Source organism: Prionailurus bengalensis, chromosome E3 (genome assembly GCF_016509475.1).
Source record: "Prionailurus bengalensis isolate Pbe53 chromosome E3, Fcat_Pben_1.1_paternal_pri, whole genome shotgun sequence".
NCBI lineage: Eukaryota > Metazoa > Chordata > Mammalia > Carnivora > Felidae > Prionailurus > Prionailurus bengalensis.
Genome location: NC_057357.1, coordinates 1,387,125 through 1,400,460, shown reverse-complemented (window position 1 = coordinate 1,400,460; position 13,336 = coordinate 1,387,125). Strand labels below are relative to the sequence as shown.

The window sequence follows — 13,336 nt, the reverse complement described above, 5'->3', positions numbered from 1 at the left end:
ACTCTGGAGCCAGCTTCAGACCCTCTGTCTCCCTCTCCCTGCCCCTCCCACTCACATCTCTCTCTTTCTCTCAAAAATAAATATTTAAAAAAAAGTAAAAAATTAATTAAAAACACATTCACGTTGTACAACAATCTCTAGAATGTAAATGGTATTTTAATTTTTTTTAAGTTTATTTAATCTCTGCAACCAACATGAGGCTCCAACTCATGACCTGAGGTCAAGTCACATGCTCTTTCAACTGAGTCAGCCAGGTGCCCCGTAGATGGTGTTTTTAAGCGTTCAGTTTCCGGCTGCTTATTGCTGATATATACGAATATAATTGATTTTTGTATATTTTATATCTTGCAGCTTTATATATTTTTTAACATTTATTTTAGAGAGAGAGAGACAGGGTGAGCAGGGGAGGGACAGAGAGAGAGAGAGAGAGAGAGACGCAGAATCTGAAGCAGCTCCAGACTCTGAGCTCTCAGCACAGAGCCTGATGTGGGGCCTGAACCCACAAACCGTGAGATCATGACCTGAGCTGAAGTTGGACGCTTAACCGACGGAGCCCCCCAGGAGCCCCAGTCTTGCAACTTTACTAGTTACAGTAGTGTTTTTGTGGAATCCATCAGATTTTCTACATTGATAATCATGTTGTGTGTGAATGAAAGAGGTTTTGTTTCTTTCTTTCCAACCTGGAAGCCTTTTCTTTTGTCACTGCCTTATGGCACTGACTAGAATCTCCAGTTCAGGTTTTAATTAGAAGCGATTAGAACAGACCTTCCCGTCTTGGTCCTGATTTTAGGGGGAAACATTCAGTCTTCTTCCGTTAGGTATGATGTCAGCTGTAGGTGTTTCATAGAAGCTTGTGTACCGAGTTAGGAAAGGTCCCCTCCGTTCCTAGTTTTCTGAGAACTTTGATCGGGATGTTACATTTTGTCACGTGGTTTTTCCGGACCTACGAGACAGTCCCGTGAATTTTTAACCTGCGAACATGGCGAATTACGTTGACCGATTTCCAGATGCGAAGGCAGCTCTTCATTCCTGGCATAAATCCCCGACTGCGTGGCCTGTGTCCTGTCTCTGTTACTGGGTGTGACCATCTTCCTGTGGACGTGTCTGCCTTTCGCCTTGGTGAGCACCTGGGAGTCGGAATGCTGGTTTACGGGGGAGAGAAGTTGACTTCTGTGACTTGAAGCCACTTAGCGTCCTGCGGGTGACGTATGAGGGCGCCAGCCTCCCTGCACCCTCGTCACACGGGGGTCCAGTCTTCTACATTGTAGCTTTTCTGGTGGATGCGTGACGGCATTTCGTCACCAACGCTTTTCTCAAAAGGTACGACAAACCTCCTGTTCCTCGAGCGATAGCCTCTAACACACGTGATGTACCGGATTTTATCTTTTGTTTTTTTTTTTAATCTCTGTACCCAACGTAGGGCTCGAGTTCATGACCCTGAGATCAAGAATCAGATGCTGTGCTGAACGAGCCAGCCAGGCGCCCCGGTTTCTGTCTTTGTTCCTCTGCAAAAGGCTTAGTGTCTCCATTTCTTACAGTCAGACTTCCTTGAGCCCCCCTTGGACGGAGCCCTCCTGTGTGCGGGCGTGCACACGGGGCTCTTTCAACTGAGCCAGACGGGCAGGCTTGCAGGCAGCCTTAAGTTGTGTACCAGTGGGTCCTCACGTCAGTCGTGAGATGTCGGGCCCATCTGTAGCCGCTCCTTAAACCCAGAAGCCTTGTTGTCAGAGATGATTGTTAGCAGTGACGGGAAGCACCCCTCCGATCGCAGGTCCTCCCTGGGCTCACGTCTGTGTCTCACCCCTTTTCCCTCTAATGCGGGGCTCGGCCAACGTTTTCTTTTTCTTTTCTTTTTGTGTCTTAACCTCTACATCCAACACGGGGCTCGAACTCAAGACCCCGAGATCGAGAGTCGGTATTCTTCTGCTGAGCCAGGCAGCAAATGTTTTCTTAAAGGGCCAGATAGGAAATTTTTCGGGCTCTGCTGGCCACACCTTCTCTGTCGCGACCACTCAACTCTGCTGGGCTATTGCAGAAGGACCCATAGACTAAATGATGGACGTGGCCGTGTGCCAATAAAACTTTATTTACAAAACACCGGGCCCGAGGGCCGCAGCTTGCTAATCCCCGCCGAAGTGTTCTGCGAACAGATGTTCCGGGCGGGGACCCTGCGTAGAAGATGGCCGGGCAGGGGCATCCGGTGGTCTTTGTTCAGCCAGTCTCAGAATGTACACACAAGTGGATGAAGGCCGTGAGGAGGGAGGCCTGGGCTAGAGGTCCACTCTCAGAGCAGACGTCCCCGGGTGGTGAAAAGTGGGGGTCTCTCCTGCACCCCGGTGATTCTCCCAGTTGGGCCCGTTTTGCAGGTGTCTGCTACTGTCCCATCTTACAGATGAGGAGGGTGAGGCCCGGAAGGGGTGCTGCTCACCCGAGACTCTGTACCTGCCGGGTACTCTGTGAGCAGCTCCGTGAAGGTCTCTGGGGAAGGCACAGCCGAGTGGTGAGCTGGGACTCTCCGCTTCCTGGGACCTGCGCTGGTCCTCGCCACTCGTTCTCCGGGACAGCATTTCACTGCAAGCCGTGGGCCCCGCCCCAGCTCCCTTCTTCCCCGCGAAGCCCCTGTGCTCTGCACGCTCCCCGCCTGCCCGCGCATCCTCGGCGGACGTGGGCCGGTGAGGTGGGGGACGAGGCCTTGACTCTCTCTTGGAAGTGGGACCGTGCGTAGGGCTGTTGGGTGGCTCATTCATCATGAACTCTTGGGCCCCTGGTTTTGGCCAGGTTCTGCGCTGGGTCCTGGGGGCCCCAATGAATGGGGAGACAGTTCGTCAGGAAGGCCAGCGGCCGTAACAGACACCCCGCATCTCAGAGACCACACTTGTCATTTGTCATTTGCCTGTAACCCAGAGCTTTGCAGGGGTGCCCGGTCCCAGCTCTCCCGGGTCTCTCTGCTGCAGACAGTGCCTCCGGGGCCCAGGCTCCTCCCGCTATGGCCTCCACCCCCCCCCCCCCACCAGCCAAGGATGGAGACATGAGCACCGTGGGTGGGTGGCCAGGCCCAGAGGGACACGGGTCCATCCGATCACGTTGCCCGGGCCACAACCCCAGCCACGCCGAACTTCCAGGAGACGGGGAAGTGAGCTCCGACCCCGGGGAGCTGGAGGAACAGATGCCGCTGAGCCCCAATGGTTTCTGCCGCAGACCCTCGTCCCGGGGGCCGAGGAAATTACCATCCGAACCGGGACGTATCTGAGGGTGAACGGAGGAGCCGTTGGTAATCCCTGGGACAGGCAGCGTGGCCTGGACGCATGTGCCGCTGCACGACAAGTGCCCTTAACCGAGCCCTCTGCGCCCGGCTGTTGCACCTGAATGCTCTGCGTGCCCATCTTGCAGGCCAGCAACAGACCCAGAGCAGGTCAGCGACTTGCCTTGGGACGCCCAGCTGAGAAGGGTGGGAAGGGAGGGGGAGCCGGGCCATCTGGCTCCGGGGGGGTCTGCTCAGCTCTGCGGCGCGTGTGACGGGGCCACGGGGTCCTCCCTGGTGAGCGGCCAGTGGGGCAGCTCAGGCGGGCGGGGGCCCGCGTCTCTCCTGAGCACGAATGCGGGAGGGAGCCGTGGCTGTGGGAGAAAGCCCGCCGGCCTGCCCTGCTGTGATTTTCCGCTGCTGGGCGGGCCCCTCCGGCCGGGCAGCAGCGCCAGGGGACCCAGCCCAGCTGGCGGCCGAGTCCGCGGCCCGCGTGGATCTTCCCTGCTCATGTTCTCTCCTGCCGGACGAGTTCCTCATTTCCTGGTGGGGCAGCATTTTCAAAACGAGGGAGCGGCTCCTGGCGCCCAGGGAGGGTGGGTGCCTCCAGGAGGGCCGCCAAGGGTGGGCTGTGCCCACGGCACAGGGGTGCGTGGGGCGGGGGCCTGGCGGGGGGCAGACCGGGGGCGGGACTTCCATGTGCCCCTCGCAGCAGCCGGGCGGTTTCTCGAGAATGACACCAGAATGCAGGGAGAGGGTATTCTGAGAATAGCGGGCAGAGGTAGAGGTGGGTTCGTGCAGAGCCGGGGACCCCGCGCTCCTTCTCTGCGTGTTGTCCGCGTCCCCGCGTTCCTGTGAAGGCTTGGGTCGCGTGTGGCGGTCTTCTGTCCGCGTGCTGCCAAGAGCCCTTGGGCCGGAGGTGGGTCTGTGGCTCTCCGACCCCCGCCCGGGGTTTCCTTCTGCCCCCCCGGGGCCCCGGGGAGGCGCAGAGCCGGGGGGACGTGGCCTTCCCCCCCACCCGAGCTCCCCGCGGCCCACTCCCGGGGCCCCCGATGTGCCCGGCCTGCCTGCTCCACGGTCCCGGCACGTTGGAGGCCTAGCCTCTGGCCGCAGCCAAGCCTCGTCCCCAGGTCAGTGCTCAGGGCGGCAGGGGTGGTGGCCTGTGCCCTGGCGTCCCCCAAGCCGTCACCCTGGAGCAGCGGAAGGGAGCTCGTGGCTGTGGGGGCAGCGTAGGCATCTGGGTACCGAATGTGGGTGTGGCCGGGCTGCTGGGAGGGGGCTCGTGGCACCCGTCCACGCGCAGCGGCCCCGACAGCACACGAGAAACAGGGAAGGAACTAAGTGTCGGGACCGGCAGATGCCGCGAAGAACCCAGAGGGCGTTATGATGGGGACACACGGGGGGTCCCTCGAGCTGGTGTTCGGGGGGCCTGCGAGGGTGACATTTGCCCTGAGGTGTGGGAGGGATGGGGCGGGCCGGGCGTGGGGAGGAGCCCGGAGAGGTGGGGAAAAGTCCCCTGTGGGTTCCAAGCAGAAAGCTGGTGATGTTCTGGTTTCCGGGGTGGCGGCCTGTGGGCGGAGCTGGCAGAAGGGCCCCGGGGGTGGTGGGGTGGGGGAAATGGATGGAGGGGACGTGTGGGAGGACGGGTGTGCCTGTCTGCTCCGCGCCTCTGCTCACAGCTCTTCTGGGGGGGCGGGGGTGGCGAGGCTCCCAGAGCCGAGGCTCTGAGGCCTCGGGCTCCCTGGGCTGCGCCCTTCGTGGGAGCCTCTGGGTCGGCGACCCCGGGATAGACAGGAGGCGGGGGGGGGCGGGGCTCCTGGTGGTCTCAGAGCGCCGGCCAGGAGCCTGTGTCTGTGCGTGGGGTCACCTCCCCGTCCCGTACCGCCCCAGACCCACCGGGACCCCCATCCTGCACCAGCCACCCGCACCCCACCCCATAAGCACCTGTGGGGACCAGGAGGGAGGGCTCGGAGGCCCCGCCCCTCAGACAGTCGGCCTGGGGGCCGCAGGGCCCTCGGGATGACGTGGCTGTTCTCCTGAAACTTCTCTATTCTGGGCGCCGCTTAGAAGCAGCCTGCCTCCCCGGCCCGCACTTCCTCTGCTAGACCTCGGCTCAGCACCCCGTGGGCGCCGTGGGGACGGGGGTGCCGCGAGCTAGGCTGTTAGGTTCGGAAAGTGGCGAGGCCCGTGGCCGCCAGATCTGGTGCTTCTTGTCCCCGTGCTCAACTGCCCAGCCTCCCGGCCGCCTGTGTCCCTCTCGGGTCTCGCCGTAGGGCAGCCCTCGTCTCCCCAGACGGGCGGGAGGGGGAGGGGCCGGCTGCCCCGGGGCAGCGAGAGTCCGGGTGGGAACGGGGGACCCCAGGGCCCCAGGTGCCCCTTCACAGCCCCCGCACCTGCCCACTCGCACACATGTGCACACCCACATCTGCCCACTCACATGTGTGTGCACCCATGAGCTCTCACACACTCGCACACGCACGCCCCCTGCAAACACACCCCTGGCACAGAGCCGTGGGCCTGTGGCTGGGCCTGTGGTGTCTGTGGAGGGGCTCTGGCCCTCCTGGCCTCTTGGCTGGAACCGGCTGATCCAGAAGCTTCACTTAAAAGTGGAAGGTGTCTCAGAGGCTGCCGCCCCTTCTGAGAGCTGGCTCTGAGGCTCGGTCCTTCCAGCCCCCGGCCCCGCGCGCCGTTACCAGGCTGGGGTGTGCGCAACAGGACGGACAATCCTGGAGGCACCGTCGGTGCCGAGTGAACAAGTGTCACGTTCCGCCACGCTCGCCTGCCGTGGCTCAACGCGAAACCTGGCAAACCTGCGGAAAAGTGGACCCGCGCCCCTGCCTGGGTCAAGGGCCATCCGCATACGCGTGTGGCTGTTGCACCGAGCGAGACATCGGGGTGCGTCCGAGCGCGTGGGCGCGTGGCCAAGCCAGTGTCCCCGTCGCGCCCGGCGTACTTGGTGCCGATCGAGTGTCGCTGTCGAGCACGTCTCCGTGGTCGCGGCGCGTCCACTCGGGCGTCTGTGGAGCTGGGACTTCGGGGGTGGGGCCACTCACCTGTGGCTGGTGGCAGGGACCCCGCGCGGGGCACAGAGCCGGTGCGCCCCGGGGATCTCCTCGCCAGTCTCCCGTCGCACAGGTGGAGAGACTGAGGACACAGAGAGGCCCGGCCGAGCTCCAGCCCCTGAGGGTCTCGCCTTTGCCTTCCAGATCCCGACTGGGCCTCCTACACCCTGGGGGTGTTCATCTGCCTGAGCTGCTCGGGAATCCACCGGAACATCCCCCAGGTCAGCAAGGTGAAGTCAGTCCGCCTGGATGCCTGGGAGGAGGCCCAAGTGGAGGTATGGCCCCGAGGGGATGGGGCTGCGGGGGGTCGGAGGAGCCCCTGTGGTCCGGCCGCACCTGCCACGGGGCCCTCGGCCCGGCCCCCTGGGTCACAGACACCTTGAAGTGGCCACCCCCGGTGTTCCCGGCTCCTGGCTGTGGCCAGCACTGTGAGGGGGGAGCGGTGGGGGGCGAGGGGGTTGAGGAGTGGGGGGTGGGGGGGAGGGGAAGAGGGGTGAGGGCAGAGGGCAGGGCGGTGGTGCGGGGAGCCCAGGGGGCTGGGGGCAGGGAGGGGTGGGTGGGGCAGGGGGATGGGCTTATGGGGTGAGCAAGGCCTTGGTGTCCTGTGCTGTCCGCCCCCCGGTTCGCCCTTTCGAAGCACACAGCTCAGCCGTTTCCGGTGGGTCCACGGTCAGGCCACTGTCGCTGAAGTCACTTTTAGGGCATCTCATGCCAGACAAGGGAACCCGTGCTCCTCGCCGTCCGGTCCAGGCCGAGCACTGTCCGTAGGCTCTGCGTCTCCACAGACGTGGCTGTCGTGGGCATTTTCGTGAAAGGGCGCAGGCAGCAGGTGGCCTTGGCCTCAGCCGCTTTCCCTGAGTGCCACGTGGCCAGGCTCTGCCCGCCTGGTAGCGCCTGTCAGGGCTTCGGCCTTTCTGTGGGGGACGACGTCCACTGCGTGGACCGGCCTCGTCCTGTCTGCCCGTCCACCTGCCCACGAGCACCTGGGGCACCGTGGTTTGGTACCGAGCCCCGTGCCCACAAGGAGTGTTGTGACCGAGCGTGGCCCCCATCCTGCCCGCCGGGGCGGAGTCACCCCTCCGGTGGAGAATCGTGGTTCATGGAACCAGGCCCCTGGACAGACGCGCTGGCTCTGCCTTTCCCCACCCCCTGTGACTGCCAGGCCACCGCGGGACCCGTGGCGGGTCCTGGAACCTTAATTCCTGCACGTGGGAGGTCACATGACTGTGATTCCGGGAGACTTCGTGTCACCCGCACACCCTGGCCCCGGGATCCTCCTCTGCTGTGTCCCTGCGGGATCCTTGTTTGGCTTTTTTTTTTTTTTTAACGTTTATTTATTTTTGAGACAGAGACAGAGCACGAACAGGGGAGGGACAGAGAGAGAGGGAGACACAGAAGCCGAAGCAGGCTCCAGGCTCCGAGCCGTCAGCACAGAGCCCGACGCGGGGCTCGAACCCACGGACCGCGGGATCACGACCTGAGCCGAAGTCGGCCGCTTAACCGACCGAGCCGCCCAGGCGCCCCTATGGCATTTTGTATCATGAGTGACGCTGAGCGTCCGTGGCGCGGGTTGGGGTCCTCTGCGTCTCATCCGTGGCCTCCCGTTGGCGCCCTGGCTGACACCTTGTTAGCTGTTTCGTTTTCTCGTGTTCTTCCACGTTTGGGGGTCTGACCCTTCGAGACCGTATGGCCCTCCGGTTCGCGCTGCCTTTTGACTCTGCTCGTGCTGTGTGCAGTGGAAACTTTTTTACTTTGGTGGAGTCAAAATTATCAGCGTTTTGTGGTTTTTGGGTCTCTGGGTACCTAGAGGGGCCCGCTCTGCCCCAGGCTTCTTTTGACTCATAAGGGCGTTACTGAGACGCAGCTCTCACGCCAGGCCACTCGCCCTTGTGAGGTGTGAACGGACGCGATTTCACCGCGTTTCCGGCTGCGTAACCGGCCCCACTGCCTGATTTTGGAACATTTTCCCAAAATAAACTCTGTGCCCCTCAGCAGCCCCTCCCCCTTCCCTCCACGACCCCCACCCCCGCCCCTACTGGAAGTAACATCTGCTTTTCTGTCCCGATACGTCTTCTGGGCGGGTCATATCAGTGGACCGCCCCGTCCCCCCCCCTCCCCCCCGCCCCCGTGGCCTCTGACTTCCTTCCCCTGCGGAGCACCATGTGTTCAGGGTTCAGCCACGTGCCCGTGGGCATCGGCGCCACAAGCCCCTTTATCGTGGACTGCTTCCCGCTGTGTGGACAGGCCACATTCGACTCGCCCGTCCATCGGTGACCCTTGGACTGCGTGACTCCCTCGGCTCCCACAGGAAGTGCTGCTGCGAACAGGGGCAGGGGTCGCCTTCCTCCGGGAAGGGCCTGGCCTCGCTGTGTCTTACGGGGCTCTCTGTTTGACACCTGGAGGCCCCCCAGGGGGTCCAGGACAGGTGCACGTGGCCCCTGGCAGTGCATGGTGGTCCCCGGGCCCCCAACGCATCGTACCGCCTGCCTCTGATTCTAGACGCCCTCGTGGGCGCCAGGCGGTCAGCATCTCTGCGTATGCCGGCCGGCTTGTCTGCGTACGTGCTCCACAGAGACGTCCACGCAAATCCTTTACCAATTTTTTGGGTGTCTGGCTGGCTCAGTTCGCTGAGCGTACGACTTCGGCTCAGGTCATGATCTCACGGTCCGCGGGTTCGAGCCCCGCGTCGGGCTCTGTGCAGCTCAGGGCCTGGAGCCCGCTTCGGATTCTGTGTCTCCCTCTCTCTCTGACTCTACCCCTCTCACATTGTCTTTCTCTCTCAAAGATGAATAAACATTAAAAAAAAAAAAAAGAAATGTATATTCTTGAAGAGCTATGTACGTATATATTTCTTATTACTGAGGTGAAAACCACATAACAGAAAACCCACCATTTTATTTTATTTTTTTACGTTTACTTATTTATTTTGAGAGAGAGAAAGAGAGCACGAGCACGAATGGGGGAGGGGCAGGGAGAGAGAGAGAATCCCCAGCAGACTCCACGCTGTCAGCACAGAGCCCGATGCGAGGCTCGAACTCATGAACTGTGAGATCATAACCTGAGTCAAAATGAAGAGTCTGACACGTGACTGAGCCGCCCCAGCACCCCAAACCCGCCATTTTATTTATTTATTTTTTTAATTTTTTTTTTTTAACGTTTATTTATTTTTGAGGCAGAGAGTGACAGAGCATGAACGGGGGAGGGGCAGAGAGAGAGGGAGACACAGAATCGGAAACAGGCTCCAGGCTCCGAGCCATCAGCCCAGAGCCCGACGCGGGGCTCGAACTCACGGACCGTGAGATGGTGACCTGGCTGAAGTCGGACGCTTAACCGACTGAGCCACCCAGGCGCCCCAACCCGCCATTTTAAAGGGAGCTGTGTGATGGCGTCTGCCACGGTCACGTTGTCTGTTTCCAAGTATTCCCGTCACGTCCAAGGACCCGGTGCCACCGGCCCCGCGGCCACGCGCTGTGCCCTTCTCGCCCGACTGCTGTCATTTAGCACGACGCTTGCACTGTCTCGATGGCGTCCTTCGGAGCACAGTTTTTAATTCTGAAGTTCCACTGTTGTCTCTGGTTGTCTGTGCTTCTGGTGAGACATCTGGGAAACCCCGTCTTAACGGGAGACGTTAATGGGAGATTTCCTCCTGTGTTTTCCTAACATGATTTTTAAAATTATACCATGGTTCTTATCTACTATTTTTACTGTTTAATTTTGGAAATCACAGCTTCAATTCAGCTGGAAGTTATGTCACTGAAAGGCTGCGTCCAGCCATACCTTTTCTCCAGTGGTTTCCGCGTTTCCTGCCCCCACTGATGATCAGCCGGTGGCCCCCCTCGCTGATGTGAGATGGGCGTTAATCCTATTAAATCCACTTAATATCAGTATTAGATTCTAGCAGATCGATTTCTGGACCTTTTCTTGGTTTCATTGATTAGGCTTTCTAGTCAGTAAGAGGTTTTAATATCTGGTAGGAAGAGTCTTCATTTACAGAATTTTCTAGAATACTTTTTCTTGTTAATTGTATTTAAAAAAAATTTTTTTAAGGTTTATGTTTTGAGAGAGACAGAGAGAGAGTGAGCGAGCATGAGCGGGGGAGGGGCAGAGAGAGAGGGAGACACAGAATCGGAAGCAGTCTCCAGGCTCCGAGTGGTCGGCTCAGAGCCCGACGTGGGGGTTGAATCCACGAACCGTGAGATCATGAGCTGAGCTGAGTTGGACGCTTAACCGACTGAGCCACCCAGGCGCCCCTACCCTGCTTGTTAACTTTAAAATGAACTTTAGAACCATTGCTAGCTTTAAAAACTGCTATTCCCGTTTTGTTTTTGTTTTTGACAACTTCCAAAAGCGCATAGATTAACATAAGGAGGCAGCATGTTCCCACCCCTTCCAGGCACGGGTCTCCGTGCAGAGTTTTGTGCTCATCCCTCAGGAGCGTGTAAGTTTTGTCTTGTGGAGACTTTGAGCGTTTCTTGTGAGGCTGCTTCTTGGCTGAAGTTTCAGATACATAGAATTCTGATTTCAGAATTCTAATTTGGTTCCAGCCTTTTGCTCAAGTGTCTTACGGTTGGTGGTATTTTCCGGTTGGCCCACTTGGGTCGTCCGTGGTCACGACCCGGTGGTCCCCAAAGCTCCATGCTGTTAGAAGAAAGGCTTTCCCTGGAGGCTTCGGGAAGGAGGCAGGATTGGAACACAAGGGATTTCCTTTGCTCCCCTTGTCCTCAAGGCCACTGTGCGGTCAGGCCCCTCTGGCCCCTTCCCTGCTCCCCACACCGGCCCTGGGATGTCGTCCAACACCAGCACACCAAGCACCCTCCTCGGGGCCTTTGCACCTACTGCCCACCCACCCCGCCCGTGTAAGTGCCCTGCTCCCCACTCCTGGCTCCTGCTGTCCGTCCGCCTCGGGGACACGCACTTTGCTGCCCCCGGCCAGTCTCCCTCTCTGGGGCCCTCGCTGCGTCCAGTTCTCGAGGGCCGCCCGCCCGTGTGGGTCAGGCGAGTGGGCGGCGGGCCTCGCGCGGGGCAGGGACGGGGCACCTCGGGCGGAGGGCACGGCGCTGCCGTCCCGGGGGATGTGTGCGGGGCCCGGCCTCTGTGCCACCCTCCCCGGCACCCCTTCCACCCGGAAGTGCAGGTCCCGTCCCTGCGGCCGCTGCGAACACCTTCGCTGGGGCAGGAGCGGCTGGGGGTGAGCCGGCCCGGCCCCGGCCTCCGGGAGCGCTGACCCCGCCCTCTCTCCGCAGTTCATGGCCTCCCACGGAAACGACGCTGCGAGAGACGCCTATGAGTCCAAAGTGCCTCCCTTCTACTACCGGCCCACGTCCTCTGACTGCCAGTAAGTCGCCCAGCGGCTTTGTCTGGGGCCGCAAGACCGGAGCGGGGCGGGGCGGGCCCGGGCCGGTGGCTGGGCGGCGGGGTCCTTGCTGGGGGCCCTCGAGCGCTCCCCGGAGGTCTGAGGAGGATGCTGAGAAGCTGCACCTCTGCGGCCGCCTGTCTCAGGGTGTCCGCCTGTCCCCCCGCCCCCCCCCCCCCCACCCAAGCCAGTCATCCCCTCCCCCGGCATCGCTACACCTCCCTGTATTCCCTCCCTCCCTGGGCTTCGCCGCCCGGGATGCCTCCGCCCTCTGCTCCCAGCACAGGCCTGGCCCTGGGGTGTCACCCAGACCCCCCCCCCCCCCACCGCCGACCGCCTCTCCTCTTCCACGGTGGCAGCCACAGCTCAGAACGAGTGGCCCTCTTTTGACAAGGGTGTTCCTGGGGGCCCGGAGGGCTTGGGTGAGTTTCTCAGGGTAACACAGATGCCAGCAGACGAGCTGGAACCAGCACTTGGGACGTGGTCTCTATGCTGGGGAGCCCTGTTCCCATGGGGGCAGGTGGGAGACCTCGTGGCCACTTGCCTGGGGGTGAGCTGCCCTTTCTTGGAAAGGAAGGTGGGGACCTGGCCCACCCACCTCCCTGGCCGGAGATATGCTGTTGGCTGTGGGTCTCTGGGGACAGGACGCCTTGCCAGGGACCCACCCCCATGCAGACACCGTGTCACATCCTGAGACCCCACTGCTTCTGGGCTCCCGGGGAAATCTGGACCCTGAGGCCACGCCAGGCCATTCATGTCCCAGTATGAATCAGCGAGGCCGGACAGCTATTTGTGAGATGTGATTTTATCGCCCCGGCCACAGGCTGCCCTGTGGTCTGGTTATTTGCATGTGTCCCCATGTGTCCCTTCCGTCTGAGTGTATGACAAGGGACAGACTGGAACACAGGCCACGCCCTTGCCAGGACATGCTCACAGAGACCATCCCTGCCCCTTGCCGGGGCAGTGTGGTCAGGACCCATCAGGTGGCTGGGCGTCCCAGGGTGGTGAGCGTGCTGACCCGGGGCAGGCCTTGCCTTCCAGAAGCTTCCGCCAGGTGGAGGTTTGTGGGAGCCGAGCCTGCCACGGCCCCCACGCTCCGTGGGTGTTCAGGTCTGCCCAGGCCAAGCCCCAGAGGCCCAGGAGGGTGCAGACATCTGCAGGGGTGAAGTCTCAGCCCCTCGTGGGGAAAGCTGACCAGGGAGGTGTGGCAGCCGACCCACCAAGCTCCCTGTGGACAGCCGTGCAGCAGTAGGAGGTGTGGTGGAATCCCTTTGTAAACCGTGGGGATTCAGATGTGCACACTGCGGAGCCAGGGAGGCTCCCACGTGTCGTGAGGATGGCCTGGGCGGGGGGGGGCGGTGTGTGTCCCCCTGCCCGGGGCACGGGGCCCATGAGGAGCCGTGCTCAGAAGGCCTGGGGATCAGACCGTGTTAGTGTCAGGCGGTGACTCAGGGGGGCGGAACCCAGTTCCCTTCCCGTGTCTGCCCTGCTGGCCTGGCATTCGGTCCTCACACGGCGGGAAGAAAGTCACCAGGGCCCTCCCGGTTTTCCCTCTGCTGTCAGCCAGCCCCTGGCTTCCTGTGACGTGGGCTCAGCAGGCAGCCTCGGCGGAACCTGGAGGAGCCCCCCGAGCCCTCAGCGGGCAGGGTGGCTGGCAGGGGCCCCGTGCTGGCTTCCGGG

The 13,336-nt window shown here is 61.2% G+C and overlaps 1 protein-coding gene across 4 annotated transcripts in view; it reads left to right on the top strand.

The window, feature by feature from the left end:
* The window catches only part of ADAP1 (ArfGAP with dual PH domains 1), a 51,907-nt gene that overhangs the window by 21,601 nt on the left and 16,970 nt on the right, over positions 1 to 13,336 (top strand). For all 4 annotated transcript variants that reach the window (XM_043559512.1, XM_043559510.1, XM_043559508.1 and 1 more), the window contains exons 2-3: positions 6,448 to 6,578; positions 11,547 to 11,638. In XM_043559512.1, the coding sequence (XP_043415447.1) occupies positions 6,448 to 6,578; positions 11,547 to 11,638 (223 nt within the window). The remainder of the gene's footprint in view (positions 1 to 6,447; positions 6,579 to 11,546; positions 11,639 to 13,336) is intronic.